At 47.1% G+C, this 19,907-nt stretch overlaps 1 protein-coding gene across 1 annotated transcript in view; it reads left to right on the plus strand.

Moving 5' to 3' along the window:
- The first annotated feature begins 2,991 nt into the window (after positions 1-2,991).
- The window catches only part of XPO6 (exportin 6), a 99,518-nt gene continuing 82,602 nt past the window's right edge, over positions 2,992-19,907 (plus strand). Inside the window, exon 1 of the mRNA XM_033101239.1 lies at positions 2,992-3,596. Within this exon, the coding sequence (XP_032957130.1) occupies positions 3,594-3,596 (3 nt within the window). The 5' untranslated portion in view covers positions 2,992-3,593. The remainder of the gene's footprint in view (positions 3,597-19,907) is intronic.

Here is a 19,907-nt window from a genome sequence, read left to right on the forward strand (position 1 = left end):
AATCAGAGCATCACATTCCCTCTGGTTACTGTGATTGGTTCAGGGATGATCCAATCCAAGCCAATGGGATTATTTTCCTGGAATATTTATAGGAGAAGCTTGATCTCTTCTTCTCTACCAGGATGCAACTGGGGAGAAGATAAATCCTGGATATGCCAGGAGCCACCTGTGTGGATAAAGGACTCCATCCCCGCCCAATCACAGAAGCAGAACCAAGAAACGGAGAGAAACTGAGTTCTGTGATATCATTTCAGACCCCGAATCCAGCCATGTTTGACCTCCATGAAACCCTTTGGATGATTCTCTTACATGAGACCATATAGTCCCTTTTTGCTTTATGATAGAGTCCCAACTCTAGAGTCTCAACGTTGTCACTTGCAGTGGAAAGAGTCTTGACACAATGGACGATAGCTTGGAGCGGGAAGATGAGTACGGACTGTAGCAGTCAGGTGAACTTAAATTCTTCCATCAAGACCCAGTTGAAATGTCACCATCTTTGTTCAGCCTTCCAATTGCTTTCCCCCCATAGTCAGTTGCTCCCTCCTCACTTGTATGCTTAAGTTGATACACACCTCTATTGCAGCACCTCACACACCGAGCCATAATTGTTTGAGTGGCTATTTCTACCACGAGGCTGTACGCAATTTGCCTGAATCTTATTCATTTGGAACTCTTCATTTTTGCAAAAGGCCGGGCACCAAATTGATGCTGACTCGTTAAAAGTTTGTTGAACGAGTTACTGAATGAATGAGACCAAGGCAGTAGCAGCAGGAACGGGCAGGAGGAGATGGGTGGGGGACGTCCCTGCAGTGCCAACAAAAAGTAATAGCAGCCTTAAATCTTTTTTTTGTTTTGAATAGACAGGCTTGAGATTAATATTAATAACAAAATGTTATTTGGTTGACTTGGACAAAATCCCTGGAGTAAAATTAATAATAGTTGTGATTTATTATATGCCTTATGCGCCAGGTGTTTTTTATACATTAAATTTAATCTTCACTCCAGCCTGGCAACCGACATGTGACTCCACCAAACCCACTTTATTCTGGGGAATTGAAATCAACTCCAGGTGTTGATTCTCTAAGCCAATCATAGCCAATTCCATCTTCCTCCACAGTGGCTCGTTCAGGGATGGGCAGGCCTGCATCCATTAGGACCAGTAGGATAAAGCTGACTGACTGCCTTGAGAAAAGGTGTGAGAAAAGGTGCTCTCTCTTTTGCTGGATGTGCATGGGGAAGTTTATGGCCCTGGCTGTTCCCAGCAGCCATCTTGAGGACATGGAGGAAAGCAGAGCCAAGAAAATCCTAGAGGAATGATGGATCCAGGGCTCCCATCACTCCAAGCCTGAAGCCGACCTCTCTCTGGATGTCCAGCGATGGGAGTTACATGAGCCAAAGACACACCTCTAATTCAGTCTGAGTTGAGTTTCTGTTATTTCATCCAAGTACACAGCGAGGAAACCAAGACTTTGAAAGTAACGTGCTCAACAGACCTCAGCTAACACGAAGAGCTGGGATTCCACCCTTAATTCTCATCGAAAAGCATTTGCTCATGGCAGTAAACTGGGTCAAGAAATGACTAGTCAGTGGCCCCAGTCCTGAGTTATCTGCTTACCTTCTGAGATACCTTCTCTTGTACTTGCAGTTTCTAGAATATTCTACGCCTCCTCTCTTTGCCTAGCAAATGACAGCATTCCTTTCAGGCCACAGCTTAAATAAATGTCACTTCCTGACAATCTCCCCACCGCACCCCTCAAGATGAGCTTAGATCCCTTGGCTATTAACTCTCGTGGTGGTTTGTGTTTTCCTTCCAGGCTCTTATCACAATTACAACGGACCACTTTTTGTATAACACTTTAAAAATAATTTGCCTCTCTGTTCGTAAGGTCACAAGTGTGTCTGTTTTGCTCAGCACTGAATCCTCAGAACAGAGGTTGTCACTTAGTGGGCAACGATAAATATTTGATGAGAGTACGTGAAAGCTTTCTGTGGTCATGAGTTACATCAGCGGTTCTCCAAGTGTGGTCCCTTGATCTGCTGCATTAGTATTACCTGGGACTTTGTTAGGAATGCAAATTAGGCCCTACCGCGGGCCTACTGAGTTAGAAATTCTGGGAATGGGGTTTAGATGGCAATCTGATTTCAACAGGCCTGCCAGGTGATTCTGATTCACGCTGGAGTTTGAGAGCCACTGGGTTGTACAGATTTGCTGTAAGTCTATGCAGCAGGCACACCTGAGCAGCCTCTGTGTTTCTAGGGACCGTCTCTTGCCTGTTTCTTAAAATCAACACTTTTCCAAGTAAAGTGGGTTGGAGGATAGGAACGGACTCTCCCCATTCTTTGCAGTCTCAGAACCCAGAACCTCTGCAGTTGTTCCCTCCGACGTGATCACGCTTCCCAGCCCCGAATCCTGCAGGTCCCGGTTTACATTTCCCATCTCCCCTTTCCGTTTTCTCAGCACACGGCGTGTGGGTGGCGTTCATAACACAGCCCTCCTCGTTTCTTACAATTAATGTATTCCTTTGCTCTTTCCTTGTACCTCCTCGAGGGCTGGGACTACGGCAGTCTCGTTTGCTGCCCCTGTCCTTGCACCCGTAGCAGCCCCTGCAGGGCCCTAGCAGGGCTAAAATGTGTGTGCCTTGAATGGACGTCCGTTAGATGCACAAAGGCAGAGGCTGCCCGCCTCTGACCTCCAGCCGGGTGCTTGGCCCGTAACAGGCGCTCCCTAAACACGTGCGGAATGAATGAGCCCAGGAAGCGAAAGAGAAAGCGCCCCTTTACTAAGATGGCAGGCCCGGCGCCCTTTACCAACATGGCCGCCGGCCCGCGTGGACGGGCGCAGGGGGCGGGGCGGGGCCGGGGCGGGGCCAGCGGGAGCCGTCAGGTGCGGCCCCGCCCTACGTGCCCCCGCCCCCCGCGCGATTCCGGATTGGTCCGGTTCCAGCGCCGCAGCCCGGCGGCCGTGCCGTGGGGCTACGCCGGGCGCTCGCCACTTCCGGCGCGTTGGGGCTGTTGGTCGAGGGTGGCCGCGCGGCGCGAGCGGGCGGCTCCGGGACTGACGCGCGCGGGGATGCTCCCGGGGGTGGCGGCGGCGGCCGTGTAGGCAGAGGCGGCGAGGACCGCGCGGGCCCCCGGCCCTGTGCCCTGAGCCGGCCCCTCGGGCTGCGCCTCCGAGGCTCCTTCAGCCTCCGCCCCTTGTGCCTCGGGGCCCGGCCCGCGGCTGCTTCTGAACGCGGAGGCCGGGGAGCCCCTGCCTGGGCCCGGAGCCTCCTGTCGGGGGTCGGGCCCGGGCAGGGGGCCCCCCGAGCCCCTGCGCTCCTTGCCGGCTTCCGAGCCCCACTTCCTGCTTTTTCAGTTTCCTTGGGGAGGCGCGGGTGCGTCTTGATGAATTGTTCCGGGGGTCCCCGATGAGGCGGGCCGGGGGGCCGCGCTCTTTTTAGAGGGGCCCGGCGGGGCCCGGGTGGGGACGCGGTTCTCGTGGCCGGGGCGGGGGACTTGCCGAGCCTGCCGGGACCATGACCTGAACTGGGCGAGCGCGACGTGTCCGAAGCCTGAGAGCCAGCTCACCTGAGCCGTCCCCTCCCCCTGCCAGCATGGTAAGTGGGGTGCGACGCCCTTCCCTCCCCGGGTGCCCGGCCTGAGAGGCGGGAGCGGGTCCTGGGACTGCTGAGCCATCGCTTCTCCCGGAGGCGGGGACAGGCGCGTGCCGAGCAGGGCAGTGACACATGCGTGCGGGGTTTGCTGCCCGGCTCTGCTCCCATCCCATCCCCCCCCCCCCAGGGATGTCTCAGGCCTGGGAGGGACCTGGGAGCGCGGCAGGCACCACCCTTGCGTCTGGTGTTGGCCTGTCTTTCCGTGGAGTTCGTCGTTCCAGTCGCTGTCGTTTGGGGAGGGCTTGCTGGATGCCAGGCCCTGCGCTAGAGGATTGACGGGGACGGTTCAGTTAGCCCAGCAGCCCTCTTCGGAAGCGGGGAGACTGAGGCACAGAGCAACTAATTACCCAGCTCAAGGTCACTCTTCCGTGACGGTGGCACCCTGGGAACCCAGGCCGTCTGACTCCAGAGCTCCTGTTGGATGCAACACCCGGAGCTGGTCGGGGTCTTGTGGTGGCTTTGTGTTTGGGGAAATGGGGGGTTTGTGATTTGCAGAGGTCACTTATCTAGATAATGGCAAACCAGGAGTGGTGCTCTTCTTTTGAAACCCAGTCTGCTGTTCTTTCTGCTACATGCTGTGGCTTTTTCCCTGGCAGGGCCTGGAAAACTGTTCATCCTTCCAGATCCAGTTCAGAAGCTGCCTCTGCTGGAAGATACTTGCGTGTCTTCCCGACCCAAAGCCAGTCTCAGGACTCCCTTCGATTTGTGGACTCTCATCTATGTGTTAAGCACTTGTGTTTTGTTATGGTAGTTGTTTCTGACTCTTACCTGTCTGCTGCAGAAGACTTAGCTGCCTCCAAGGTGAAATTGTCTGGAGCTTTCTGTGCCCCAGCCCTTGGCACATAGTACATGGGACGTGGTTAACAGCCCAGTCTGTGTTTGAGCACCTCCAGTGACAAAACTCTTCTTCAGGCTGGCCATTTTCCCCGTTAAGTTAGTGGTTTAGTTGAAAAAGGGACACAGCGACATCTTCTGTGATAAAGATGTTGAGGCCAGTGGGATTTTTCAGAACGTTTCAGGGGCCTGTGGCTGGTGTGTTCAGGTTCTGGGCTCGAAAGGCCAGAGGCGTAGCCCTGGACTTCACGGGCTTGGCCTACTTGCGACCAGTTGGACAGAACACACCGTTTAGTGGCAGGTCATTGAAGCTCCCTGCGTCCCTGTAGCCCCAGCTATAAGGTGGGGAACTAGGAACTCTCTAACGAACGAATAGTCCATAGGTAGGAAATAGAACCTTTAGTGAGCGGTGAAAGTAGTACTGAGTATTCATTTATTCTTTCGGTGAATTTTTTTTAAACTGAAATACGCACCACCTGAAATTTCCCGTTGTAAGCATTTGTGGCTTCAAGCACGTCCACATTGGCGTGCGTCCATCTCCATCCAGAACTTTTTTCATCTTGCAAAACTGGAACTGTACCTATCAAACACTACTCCCCACTACTGCCCTCCCCTTCTTCCCATCCCTGGCACCCACCATCCCACTTTCTGTCTCTCTGGACTTGACGACGCGAGGTGCCTCATCTTAGTGGACTCCTGCCGTGTGTGTTTGTGACTGGCTTTTTCTCACTCTCTTAGTCTCCTTGAGGTTCACCCGTGCTGTAGCATATGTCAGAATTCCCTTCCTTTTTAAGGCTGAATAATCCTCCATTGTGTGTATACACGTTTTGTTTATCCGTTCCTGTTGATGGACACCTGGGGTACTTCCACCTTTTGGCTGCAGTGAGTAGGGCCGCTGTGAACAGGGGTACACCTCTTTTGATGACTTTTAAACAGTCACTATGTGCCCGTCCCTAGAGAATGTCAGATGAACAGGTACCGTCCTCCCTTCAGGGAGCTTTGGGACCCCTGGGCAGAATTTTATTAGTTATCACTGAGCTAGCCAAGCAAACTTGTATTCAGGTGTCATTTTCATTGGCAATCCGGGGAGCATTGCTGTGACACGGCCACCTTTGAGCCGTTGTAAAGTAATTGATTTCATGATCACCACGTATGTTTCTTTCTGAAATAAGTTTGAGTTACACATATTTAAACGTAAAGGGATGACCCCAGTGGATGTGTGGTGAACAGGACCGTCTAATCGCGTCCTCGCTGTGTCACTGACACGAGGGGTTCATCTGTGGGTGTCCCAGGGTCAGGGGTGTGGGCCGGGCAGGCCTTGTCCCCCAAATGCAAGGAAGCCGTTGCCTGGTTTGTATCTTACAGGAGGGGAGTCACAGCTTTCTCCTTTCCATTTCTTATTGACGATGTTCTTTTAAGAGTATTAGGTAGCATATGTTTGAGCCTTTGTAGTTTCTTTTTAAATTCAACTCTAATACGACGAAAAGGGTATAACCTGGTAAAACTACGATTTCTTCAGTATCTGTTATAAGCTAGTTCTTCATGTATTCGTTTTTCTTTACACCCTTCAGTATCAGGTAACCTCACCCACCCGCCCAGTGACGTTTTCGCAGTTACTGTGGGGGGGAGATGAGCAGACATGCTGTGTGACGCCTGTGTGACGCGCGTGCGGCCCCACGGTGCTCTCTGCAGTGCCTGTGTCGCCTCACGTGAAGGTGATGGGAATGGCATCCAACTTATTTTGTTTGGTTCTGAGATAGTGACGGGGGCTGGGGAGCGTGCGGGTGCCTTCAAACTGTCCCTCTAGGAGGAGGGATCTTAGAACGAATTAAAAAGACTTGTAGTTGCAGTACAGAACTGCTAGAACAGCTCTGCTGTGGCTGCATTTGATTAGATCGTCATTTTGAGTTGAATCCCCATGAGTTCGTGAGTGCTGTGCCATCTCAGAGGTGTTACCTCTCTGAAAAGTTGTCACTTCGTCTTAAATGCTTATTATGGAAATTTTGTGGAAACTTGAGCCCTGGCTTGCATTTTTCAGTTGCTGAGAAAATTGCTTTGGTTACAGAGACTTCTCGTTTTTGAATGTCACCCTCAGCCAGGGGTCCCCATAATGGAGGCAGAACCCGACCTTAGGTTTGGCCGCTCAGGTGTCTCAGCCACTTGTTCATCAGGGGTGTTCCGTGGTGCACACCGTGTGGGGGGCGTTTGAAGGAGCCATGGTGGTGCAGGGAGGTGGCAGGGAAAGGTCCAGCTTCCGCAGAGGGCCCGTGGTCAGTCACACGATTAGAGGTAGAAGAGAGACTGGTGACATACCATGAAATGACTTCCAGCTTTTGGAAAAGTTAGTACATGACCTGGTTCGAGTGATGAGATTACGGCAAAGTAAACAGACAGAAGACTCAGTGTGGTGTAGAGAAGAGGCCAGAGCTTTGTAGTGCCCCGGTGAGTTCATTCATGAAATAATTCACTGCCTTCCCGCCTCAGGCTTCAAATCCTAGGTACTGTGGATACAGTGTAATTGTATTTACTATTCATAGGGCTTCGGGTAAGCCTGGCGTTTTACATATGGTAACTCATTTTCCGACAGTGCCAGCCAGTAGTAGAGGCTATTTTTATTTCCCATTTTACAGATGAGAACATTCAAGGCCTAGAGAGGTTAGGCAGCTTTTCAAGGTCACCCTGCAACCACGCGGTGGATGGAAGTGGGAGTCAAGCCCCAGGCAGTCTGTCTCCAGAGTCCCTGCTCTTCACTGTGACACTTGTGACAGTTTAAGGAAGGTGGGAGGTATATTCTGATAATTACAAGGGACTGTGAGGAGGGTGACAGCAGAAGAATGCGCTGAGGGAGGTGAAGGGAGGTGAGGCCGGGGAGGCTTCCCAGGAGGGGTTTTTGAGTCTCGAAGGGTTAGGAAGAGTTGGACAATAGTTGGACACAGGGAAAAAGGGCCTTTTCCGAGTGACAGTTGTTTCCTGGTCGTTAAGATCAGATACACATCAGCGAAGGTAATGGAAGGTGGTAGATGTGAAGGGAGAGTGAAGGAAGGAACCAACATTGAGTGTTTCGGCCTTTTAGGGCGTTCTGTGCACACACGCATGCGCATGCGGTACTGACAGGACCCTTTTCTGGTCGTAAATACTTTCACCCCTACTTTCCTGGCCCGCAGCTGCTGTATTTCCTTGTTCCCCTTTACAGCGAAACGCCAGGTAAGAGTGGTCTCTAAGGGGTCTCCCTTGGTTCTCTCTGAAGTTCACTTGTCAAGGGCCCTCCTGCCACGTTTGCTCAATGCGGTGGTTGCTTCTCGGTCCTCCCCTTACGTGAATTGTCAGGAGCACTGCACACGTGGGGCGTGGGGCACGCGCCCTCTTCCCCAAATCTCTGCTTGGTCTCCAGGACGCTGAGAAGCGCTTTTGGTTCTCCCCCATCTCCTGGTCGTTTCTCCCCCATCTCCGGAATCTCTGAACAGCTGGGTGGGGGTGCCCGGTCCAGGCCTCTCTCCTCAGCCGCAGTTCTCACGTATCCAGCTGCTCCTGGACACGCCAGCTTGGTTGTCAGGCGCTTCAAAGGTAACACGTCACAGCGTGTTTCCTGCTTCCCTCTACGTCTCCTCTGCCCACAGTCCTCTCTATCTCATTGGAGGGCAGCGCCATCCTTCAGCTGCTGTGCCAGCCACTTGGAAGTCATCGGGACCTTTCCTTCCCTCACCCCCATGTCTGGTTGGATCGGGAAAGCCAATTGTTTCCTACCTTCAAAGCGTGGCCAGGGCTGTGTCACTTCTTACTCCCTCCACTGCGGCCACTCTGCTCCAGACCTCTTGCCTGCCTTACCGCGCCTGCCTCCTGACTGTTCTCCCAGCTTCTGACCGGCCCCTTTCGAGACTGTTTCCAACATAGTGGCCTCAGTGATTCTTTGAAAGTTGAAGGCAGGTCATGTCTTTGTTGCCGTGGCTCCTCATCTCACTTAGAGCGAAGGCCAGGGCACGAGCCACCGTGCGCTCCCCATTCTGGCCTGTGGTTACAGTCTGAACCCGTCTGCTACCCTCCCTTGGCTCGCTCCATTCAGCTGCCCTGGCCTCCTGGCAGTTCTCCCCATTTCAGGTGTGTTCCTGCCTCGCGGTCCTGGACGGCGCTTTTCCCTAAGCGACAAGTTTGACCTTCTGCAGGCCTTCTCAAGAGTCACCTTCCCCACGAGGCCTGTCCTTATCACGCTGTTTAAAAGCGTCAGCCCACTCCACGGTGCCCAGGACTTCACGTCCTGGCTTCCTTCTTTTTATAGCATTTACAGTGTGTAACCGTTTTCATATACTTAATGTCATTTAGGAAATCTAATTTTGTTATCTCCTGCCACTAAGATATTAACTCCATGAAGCTAGGGATCCTTGCTTTGTTTAATGTATCCCAGGCGTGTAGAACAGGTCCTGGCTAGTAGACAGTTAAATTGTAGCAGGAGGTCTTGGGTGTCCCAAGGGGGCTGTAGACAGAGGCGGGAAGCCAGGTTCCCTGTGATGAATGGAACCTGCAGGGAGGGTGTGTCAGAAGAGAAGGGTGGAACTGAAAATGTCACGTTAGGAAAGAGACTGGCCTGGCCACGGTGCAGGTTTCTGTGAAGAAGCATTGGAGCGAAAGCTGTAAAGGTCGTTTATGGGGGACCCTCCAGGACTAGCTCTAGGGAGCTGGGCTTTGATGTTTGGCTGCTCTTTCCTTAAAGGAAACTTAGTTGATCTGTCATGTGTAGGGTAGGTTGGTGTGAGACACCAGGTGCGACACCAGGCCTGGCTGGATGTGCCAAAGGCCTGTTTCGGGTGTGGAATTAAGAATGGAGAGGAAGAGGGAGACAGGTGTCACTGAAAACCGACTGATTGCAGATTCAGGGGATGAAGGAAAGGGGAAAGCTCAACCGGGTTTGGGGAGCCTCGCACGTGGCACTAGTGGGAAATTGGAATGGACTGGATTTGGAGTTGATGGGAATGGAAGAGACGACAGGTAAAGGACTTGACAGGGAGAAGACAGGAGACGGGCCGTGTGCTGATGACGGAAGGGCCTGGGCTCTGTCTGTAGGGAGGGGGGCAGTTGCTGCTGTGGGGTTGAAGTCACCGGCGTCGGGCAAGGCAGGGATCTTGACGGGTGTAGGTGTTTGGATGGCGGACGTACCTTGTCCACGGTAGCCCAGCGCCGCCTGGGCTGAAGGGAGGGAATCCTGACCGTGTAGCAGCCGCTCTGCCTCCTTTTCCATTTTCCAGACTGTTCCCTTGCCCAGCCCCCAGGTTCATTCTGCAGCCATTGCAGGCGGACGTCTGCACTACGTTTCAAGATCACCTGTAGCCACTGTGTGCAGACTCCAATACGAGGAACCTCTTCTTCGCCTCTTTTCAGTCCTTATGCCATCGGACTTTTCCTTTTGCAACCACCTGTCTCCTTTTCTTTTCCTGAAACCCTTTTTTTCCCTTGGTTCCCTTGGCTTCCGTGGTATTGGTCTCTTGGCTCAGTCTCCCTTGATCTTTTTTCTCATGGCTTTGACCTGTGTGCTCGTGAGAGCTCCGCCTCCCTCTCCAGCCTTCGATACCCACCTGAGTGTCCCGTGGACATCAAATTGACATGTCTGAACCAAATCCATCATCTTCCCCTCAGGTTAGCGCTCCTTCCCCCATGCCCTAGTTCTGTTTGTGACCTTATTCACGAGACGCTCCAGTGATAGACCTGAGTCATCTTGAACTTCCCCTTCAGGCCCCCCCCTTCTCCCCCCCCCCAGACCTGGTGGCGCTGCCGCTAACTTATGTGTGTCCTGACCCTGGCCTTTCCCTTCGCTGTGGTCGGCGTCACTGTCTCTCCGTTTCACTGTGTTTTGATTTCACTGTTGTCTTCTGTATTCCTGCCAGAGCTACCTCGTGGAACTCGGATGGGATCGTACCCCGTGACCCCAGATCATTCTGGACAGAGGGTCCCCACTGTCGTCAGACCACGTCGTTTATGACAGCAGAGTAGTGGAAAGCACTAGTTTCACATTTCTCATCTTTGACTATAGTTCGGCTTTTTTTTTCGCTTTTATTATTTTGGTTTATTTGTTTTTATGACACAGGAATTACAGACCACATTCTTGTATAAGTGTCAAACAATTCAGAAGTTTGAAGAGTAAAGTGTGACACTTGGGTCCTTCCTCTCACTGGCGGAGGGATTAGCTGTGTCGAGTCCACATTAGAATGAATCTCACTCTGCACATTTAGGTCCTCGCGAGTCACGTGTGAAAAGAAATTCCAAGCGAGTCGAGATCGGCCCTTGCAGTTACTAAACGGTGGGAGTAGCCTTTAGAGGGTGGTTAGATTGAAACAGCTGAACACAGCCGAACATCCTGTTTTCCCGAAGCCCATGCGGCCCGCAAGCTCAGGTGTTTTTCCCCTGGGCAGGTGGGGTGGAGTAGGGGTGGAGTAGGTGAGCAGGGCAGTTGGAGCAACCGCTGTGTGGATGACGGATGCCGGGAGGAGTGCTGGGGACCCCTGCTAGTGGGGCGGGGAAGGTGTGGGACCTGAGGCTACTGAGCGAGGAAACCCACAGGCGGAGAGAAGTGAGGGAGGTGAAAGGCTCATGGCAAGGGAAGGAAGCTGGGGTTTCGGGGGAGAAAAAGCGCCTGTGCGTGTGTCCTACTTACAGGGTGCCGGCCGTTGTTGGGAGCCCTCGTGGAATGCATACTGTTCGCACGCCATTTAATAGCTTACAGCCACTGTGCAAGGAAGGGGTTACTGTTGCCTGTTCCCATTTTACAGTTGAGGGAGATGAGGGCACAGGTTCAGGGAGTAGCTTCTCCAAAATTACATAGCGAGTTGACAGGCAGGATTCAGACCTACAGCCCTGTTTTTTCCCCCCTTTACTAGGTGTTTTCTTAAGCTTGTACATTTACATAGGCGTATTTATTATAGTTGAAATGTAGTCCATTGGAAGTACTGTTTCAGGAAAAACAGTACAGGTAGTCATCTAACCTTAACATTTGCAAAATTTACTTCATCGTACACGGGGCAAGATGGTCCAAGTTTGCTGATAACAAAAGAGAAAATAGATATTTCTGCGTATCCTCTAATGTGATAGAAAAAGTATGACTATTGTGGGCGCAGACGTAGCTGGACCACATTACAGGACATCAACAGAAAGGAAGGCTGCTTGGGTTTTTATGGTAAAGAACTAGTTGTCTCATTGATGTTTTTTTCAATTCATCATGGGCCAGTACTTTTGTGGAAGGCAATAAAAATGAATTGTTAGCAAGATGAAATGAAAAACATCCTTCCAAATCCAGTGCCAGAGTTGGCGTTACTGTATTTGACAGACATGAAGTTGGCTGCTAGGGCAAGACCAGATTGATAGAAAAGTTTCTAAATACTCGCGGTTTCTGTACTTCCTTTGCCGTGGACCGGGAATGCTGTGCAGACCATGCTCAGAGCAGCATTAGTTGACACCATCTGATTACCTCTGAAGTAGCAGCTCCTCCTTTCTCTTCCCCCTAATGTTGGGCCTACTAAAAATTTGTCCCACCAATAAGTTTTTGAAGCAGCTTCCACACGTAGATCCAGTGCCATACAGGAAGTTCCAGCCTAGTGGAGGAGCTAAAGGAAGATACACAGAGAGCTGCGTGTGACGATGTTTTCACCAAAAAAATAATAATAATAATACCCAGTCTTATGACTGCACGTTTTCCCCTCAGTCCTGGCCTTTTGTCAGGTACCCGTCCAGTATCTCTGATTGCTTGTTAGATCTCTTCTCTGGCATACCCTGCTCTCAGCTCACCCTCGCTTTCTAAAACTGAAGACCAGTTGCTTGATTTCTGTATGCGTTTCCGTTCAGCCCATTAGGCTTAGCATGTGCAATAGTTCACTTACACTCAAGCAGCCTGCTGCTGTTTTATATGAAGCTCATAATGAGAAAGATCTCTGGTCTCAGACTCCCTGAAATGCTGAAGGTACTTAATAGCTAAATGCAGCTGGGGGAAAAAAAAATCATTGTTTTCTAAATTGGCTAATAATCAGACTGCAAAGATTTTTTTCTAGAGTAACAACTGGATAATTTTTATAAAAATGACATGTGCTTATTAAAGAAATCAAGCTGTATTAAAAGATGTAAAGGACGTGGCAGGAAAAGACATCACCCCATATCCTCTACCCTAAACTATGATTAACATTATCCAGACATTCTGTATATCTTTGTTTCTATCCATCCATCCATCCATAAGGGGAGTGGACACCTAATCTGAGTACTTTCATTAAAAATGTGCTGATTTTTTTGAGTCATGCTAGTTTTTTAAAAAAAAATCAATTTACTGTCACTTGCATAAAAAAAAAAGAGCTTTGAAATGTGTACACACAGGAAGTTGTGAAATGAGTACAGAGTCCCATGTACCCTTCACCCAGATTCCCCCAATCTTATATAGCTGTGTGTGGGCAACATCAAAACCAGGAAATCGACGTTAGTACATATCAATTATTAACTAAACTGCAGACCTTATTCAGTTTTCCCCATTTTTTAATCTGCGTTCGTCTGAGTGTGTGTGTGTGTGTGTGTGTGTGTGTGTTTAATTTACTCCATGTATCGATTCATGTAGCTACCACCACAGGCAAGGTATACAGCTGTCCCATCACCTCAAAAGAATTTCCCCTTGCTCTTTGTGTTTGGAGTCCCCTCCCGCTCTCCTAACAGCCCCCAGTCTGTTCTCCATCTCCAGAGATTTGTCATTTTGAGAATGATACATGAGTATACTCTGCCTTATGTAACCTTTTCAGATTCACTTTTTTCACTAAGTGTAATGCCCTTGAGGTGTATTCATCTCACTTGAATTTAATAGCAGGAAAAAACCCCACAAAAAACCCACAAACGAAACTGAAAAAGGAATTGTCAAATTTCAAATAAATCTTTGCTTTAATAATTTAATAATGTTCTTGATAAATCCATGTATGTTAAGGAGAAAGATTATGAAAAACATTAATGTGATGGCATTTTATGTGAATATATATCCCATGTTTCGGTTTTAGGTAGTATCAGTATACTTCATAACAGGAAAAATAAGAAAATTTGCACTCCTTCCACGTTCTCCTCTTTACTCTTGTTTATTTTGTGTCTTTAGAGCATAGTCTGGTCTATACCCATAATTCCCTCAATATTTTGTACTAGTTTTATATTTTAAAGAATTCAGTGTTCCCCAGTGTTTACCTGTAGTCTTTCCATATATGAATTCTTTGATTCATCTCCCTGTTGGCTAGATTTTATTGTCAAATTTTCAAAAGAGTGCCTTATTTTGTGAATTAAGAACATTTGCCTGCCTGCCTTTGTACTTGAAAGGACATCTTGGCTAGGTATGAAATTCTTGGGTTGCACTGTTTGCCTCAGCTCTTCTAGATGTTGTTCCCCCATTTGGGATTGAGTGTTTTGTTGATCCTTATAATGCATTGAACATTGATTAGTTGACATAGTTTGTTTTCAAAAGAGTTCATAGTTGCTTTATTTCCTGAATTATTTCATGTTTGAAAATGTCTGTCCGTTGTCCTTACCCGTACATGGCAATCTGGCTGGGTGTCAGTTCTTGTCCTAAGAAGTCTGTAGCTATTTCTCATAGTTTTCTGTCATTGAATGATGTTAACAGTGTGGAAAAACTAGGTTAGTCTGATTCACATAGTGCTCTCCCTTTACCTCAGCCATAGTTGCTGGCAGAAATCCATTTTGCTGAAGTTCAGTAACTCCATTGATGCTTCTTAGCCTGGATCATTCTTTTATCATTTTGCCCTGGAACATGGTGTGCCTGCTTTCATATATTTACTTGGTTCCCTAATGTTGGCTATTTTAGATTTGCAGTGTTTACTGCGGATACCATTAGTAGTCCAAGAAACACACTGAATATACGTATATTTGTCCACTTTGTGTGATTGTAGGATAAATGACTAGAAGTGGAATTATGGGGCAAGTGGTACGTGCATTGAAAACTGCTGGTAGATAGTGCTATTCCTACAAAAGTATCGTATCAATTTATACTCTCACTAACAGGGTAGTTTCTGTTTCCTGAACTTCTGGCTAACACCATTAAAACATTTTAATACGAAAGGTGAAAATGGCATCTCAGGAATTACATGTGCAGTCCTTTAGTTACGAGTGACATGGACCATCTTGTGATATTTTATTACTGTATGTATTTTTTCCTATGTCATCTGACCAGTCCTTATTTGATGTTTGCACATTTTTTTTGTTGGGTCAGTCAACAGTTTTTTTTTTTTTGAAATTGTAATTTGGCTGAATAATTTTAGAATGTTGATGAAATGAGATTTGGAATAGCTTGCACAGTTGGTTGATGAATTTCACGCTGCTGATTTTAGACAGAATAAGAACACTAACATTTCACGTGGACTAATATTGTGGACTTGAATAAAATGGTTCTTTTGGTGATGGAACTAGATATGCTCTGGTAGTTTTCTGAACTATGATACATTTATTTACCTTTTTTCTGAGGATCCTTGTAGTTAAGATATATATTCCTCCCCACTCGGCTTCATGTTTATTTGTTACAACATAACATAAGAACAGGTTTAACTATAGGAAAGCATTACATTGCCAGAAAGTTGCGGAGCTCACCTTGGTGAAAATATTTTTCTGGTAATCACGTGTTGCTGGTTCTGTTAATTGGGTTTATGAACCAGAGTATGAATTTAGATTATTAAAGGCTAGATGAAGTAGCTTCCATAGGAGAGTTTACCAGTCATGCTTAGGGTTTCTCTCATTTTCCACTGAAATTCCCCCAGTGGCACAGAGACCCTACACCTGCTTAAAGGAAGGCCCTGTGCTGGGTCTGTACGTAGGTCGGAGCAGCTCTCTGTAAACCTGACATTTCTTGAAAATCTTGGGTTGTACCTTAAACATTGCTTATTTCCAAATCCGTATATATCCTTGCTCCCGCCCCTCCGCCATTCCTTCCCTCTCTAGTCTTCACAAGGCAGTTCAAGATCCAGGCACAGGGTCATCTTTGAGGAACACGGCGCCGTCTTCCTCTCGTTTTACGGTGGAGGTAACAGGTCAGCGTCTGCTGAGCTTGTGGACAGGAGCGCTGTATGGAGAAGTGCTGGAAACTCACGTCCCGGTGCATCTGCAAAGGAGACTTCTATAAAGGGAAAACAACTCAGAGAAACAGAAGAAAACATTTTGAGGCAGAGAATCCCCTTTTATACCTCAGTGGGGAACAGATTGAAGCTGAAAGAGCTTTGATTGGTATACTCAATAGACCTGGCTATTTAACACTTGCGTTTTGATGATTTGTCAATAACCGTCAAAGCCTTCGACAAATCACTGGCTGTTTTGGCTGCCTTGTCACTCAGCTGGCTGGTGAGTGGCCCAGCCAACCCAGCTGGGTGGAGCCTGAGCTTCTTTACGCGTCAAGGCTGTGACTCGCGCGTTATAAAAATCTTCATTACTTTATGGACGGTAACCTCCCAGAGAAATCCAACTGAGAACTGGTGATGCAATGTGAAAAGATAGGAAGTTACAGCTTAGTTAGTTAGCAAATAAAAGTTATGGGTAAATTAGAGACTAGAGTGTTAAAGTTTGGTGTCTTGGCCCTGCTATGCTCTAGGTGTAGAAAGAAAGGAAAGCAGTTCCTAGGACTGGCTGAGTGTGGGTCTTTGCAAATCTTGTGCACTATTTAGAGAAAGCTGAAAACACACTTAACTCCTGGTGTGAGTTGATGCCCTGGGAGGTGTGTCATTTGTAATTCTTTACTGAAAGAGAAAATTGGGAACCGGAAGGAGGCATTGTTGGTGAATTTGGGGGAGTACTTGCAGCCGAGTGGCAACATAATTGGGAATTCATCTGGTTTACAGCTATTGAATGTAAGCTTGGGAAAGGGTGACTTGGGGAAGTTTATAGCTTCTGGAAGTTTCTAAGCCTGCGTGAGGAGATGTGCATATCAGTAAATGATTAGAGTGCTGAGGGAGAAATACAGAAATAGAATCTTGTATGAGTACAACTGCGCTTAAATGCAAAAGTCTGGCTAAATTGGGGATGGGGGTGGCTCCGTCAGGGAAGGCTTCCCAGAGGAGGTGACAGCTGAGTTGGGTTTCAAAATAGAAGTGGGAAGTCGCTGGAAAAGAGTTTGGGGCCTGAAGTGAGGAAGCAGAAGGGCCATTTGGGGCAGATGGAACCGTGGATATTTATGGTAAAGTAAAAAAAGCTCTGTGTTTAGGTGAGTTTGTGAAAATGAAGGTTTTGAAATGTTGAAGAGCAAGGTTTCTAGCAGGCGGCGCAGGTGATTTCTTCTGTGAGGGCAGCTCCTCCGGGGAAGGCTTTTATTTATTAATTCATAGGGAAAGGAGCCATGCACTTTCTTACCGCCCAGGAGGTTGTTCATCTACATTGTGCATTCTGCTTTTAGTGGAAGCCAAATTAAGTGGTCTAGCAAGGATTTACTTAATTTAAATGTCTTACTTTGACGTAATTATAGACTTGCAGAAGCACTGCAAAAATAGTACAGGGAGTTCTTGTATGCTCTTCTCCCATAGGGATTTATTTGAAAACAAATAAACAAACAAACAAATCCCCCCAAAATGCAACAGCCACGCCTTCCAAGAATTGTGGCTCACAGTTTAGCTCTGTTTTTGCGCCTTCTTGCTTATAGTACTTTTGGCAATTAAAATAGGCACTGATGCTTCTCAGAAAGCCACCTCTTGACCTTGCTTAGTTATCACATTTTTGATTGTAGAAAGTATTTGGGGCTCTGTAGAATTTCATAAGTATAAAAAAGACAAGAAATGGTCACCATCTGATTCAACCTTTAATAACATTTTGGTTTGTTTCCTTCTAGTCTTTTTTTTTGTATTTACTTTTTAAACATGGTTGACATCCCCGTGTGAATGCCATTTTTTCTCTGCCTTTTCCACTTAACATTATAGCATAAGTGGTTTTCCAAATCATTAAATACTTCATAAATATTTACAGTGGCTCATAAGATTGCGTTACATGGATTCCTGGGCAGTTAGATTGTTCCATTTTTTGCCATTGTAAATAATATGTGATTAATGTGTTTGCAAAAAGCTTTTTCTGTATTTCAGAAAATTGCCTCAGGCTAGATTCCCAGAAGGGCTCAAGCGTATGAATTTTTTTTTTTTTAAAAAATAAACCTTTTATGTTAAAATACTTTTAGATTTCTTGTGAACATTTTTAAGGTACGTCATCAGATATTTTCCAAGAAAGGTTATGCCAGTTTATTCTTCCTACCAACTGGAGATAAATACACTCATCAGCATTGAGTAGTCTTAAGAAAAATGTTGCAGATTTAATAGGCTAAAAATGGCTTTTCATTGTTCCTCAATATCTTTTTTTTTCCAGAAAAGTTATCAAGTTAGATTTTATTTTTGTCTATTTATAGGAGAGAGGTCCCTTATGCTTACTTACGTATCCTTTATACTTACTTTAATGTATTAGAAATGATGCATTAATATATTTTTTCCCAGTCTTAAGTTGGTGGGTTGTTTTTTTATTATGGTCCAACACACATAGCATAAAATTGATCATTTTAAAGTGTACAATTCAGTGACATTAAAGGACATTCACCGTGTTATGCAATTGTTTCCACTCTATAGCGTTCTAGAGCTTTTTCATCACTCCAAAGGAAACTCCTTACCCATTAACCCCGTTTGCCCCTCCCCCCAGCCCCTGGCAACCACGGCTCTGCTTTCTGTCTCCATGGCTTTGCTTATTCTGGATATTTCCTCTAAACCGTATTTACAATGGCTGATGATACTGTATTAGAGGCATTCCTCAGTCCCCACATAGGCGGTGGCCTAACTCATTTTGTTTCAAGAGTTTTTGTGATTCAGTGTTAAGGACAGGAGCTGTTTGTAGCAGGTTTTCAGTGGGGATTCGTGATTTCAGTACATTTAGTGCTTCGTGATTTCAGTACATTCCTGAGTATGTGAAGAATAGTATAACCTCGTGTGTAACAGCAGGACTTTGGGACCCGCATTTGAGTCCTGGCTCTATCACTTACCCAACTGTGTGACCGGGCACAGATTACTTAATCTCTCTGAACCTCAGTCTCCTCATCTGTGCAATGGGATTGTTGGGGGGATTAAAGGAGGTAATGACGTCACGTCCTCAGGACAGAGCCTGGTGTCACTCAGTCAATGGTAGCTTTTTAAGTTATCGCCATTGAGGGACGAGTTTACAGTCTCACTTAGTATCAGAGAAAGAGTTCAAGTAATTCCTGCAGCAGACATTTATTAAGTGCCTACTGTGTGCTAGGCCCTGGGAATGTAGAGATAGCTAGGAAGCAGTCTGCCTGTGCATTCCCAGGCTACTGTGGACACCTGCACCTTAGCAGGTAATTGCTCTTTTCTCTCATTTTTCAAAACAAATGAATATTGTATAGAATTTAAATGATACAAGATAATGTGCAGAGTAAAGCCTTTTTCCTTTGCTCTGTCCCCAGAACCCTATTCTCTTCCCTAGAGGCAACCGCCATCACCAGATTAGGAAAAAAGTGTGTCTGTGTATGTATCATAGAGATATGTTTTTTCCTATTCCCCACTCTGTCTCTGTGAATGGGTGCCATACTATATGCACTGTCACACTGTTCTGTGCCTTTTTAAAACATTTCATTTATATTGGACACAGTTGCATATATACATACGAGGTCTGACAGTCAAGTTCATGAACTTGTGGCACCCATGTTGCTCACCGTTTTTGATGTCAAAGGGATTAGTCATTATGAATTTGTACCGACTGGACAAACTGTGAACCAAGTTTACTATTTGGAAGTGCTGAAAAGGCTGCGTGAAAAAGTTAAAACAATATGAAGTTTACACCAACAATTCATAGCTCTTGCGTCACGACAATGCACCAGCTCACACGGCACTGTCTGTGAGGGAGTTTTTAGCCAGGAAACAAACAACTGTATTGGAACACCCTCCCTACTCACCTGATCTGGACCCCAATAACTTCTTTCTTTACCCAAAGATAAAGGAAATATTGAAGACTTTTTGATGACATTCAGGACATCAAGGGTAATACGACGACGGCTCTGATGGCCATTCCAGAAAAAGAGTTCCAAAACTGCTTTGAAGGGTGGACTAGGCGCTGGTGTCGGTGCATAGCTTCCCAAGGGGAGTCCTTTGGGTGTGACCCTAGTGATATTCAGCAGTGAGGTATGGAGCACTTTTTCCAGGATTTGTGATCATAAGTGTCCCACCTCGTATGTGTGTGCATAGGGCTTCCTGGCTGGTTTTCACAGCATCGTGGTCCACGGAGTGGATGTACATGTGCTACTTAACTGATCTTGCTTTGATGGAAATTCGGGTGCTTCCCAATCTTTTGTTTTGCAAAGAGCGTTGACATGAAGATTCTTTTACACAAAAACCTTCGGAGGAAAAGAATCCCTAAACATGTGCTTACTGGGTGCAGTTGTCTGTGCAT

The sequence above is a fragment of the Rhinolophus ferrumequinum genome (genome assembly GCF_004115265.2).
Source record: "Rhinolophus ferrumequinum isolate MPI-CBG mRhiFer1 chromosome 15 unlocalized genomic scaffold, mRhiFer1_v1.p scaffold_54_arrow_ctg1_1, whole genome shotgun sequence".
In the NCBI taxonomy this organism is placed as follows: Eukaryota; Metazoa; Chordata; class Mammalia; order Chiroptera; family Rhinolophidae; genus Rhinolophus; species Rhinolophus ferrumequinum.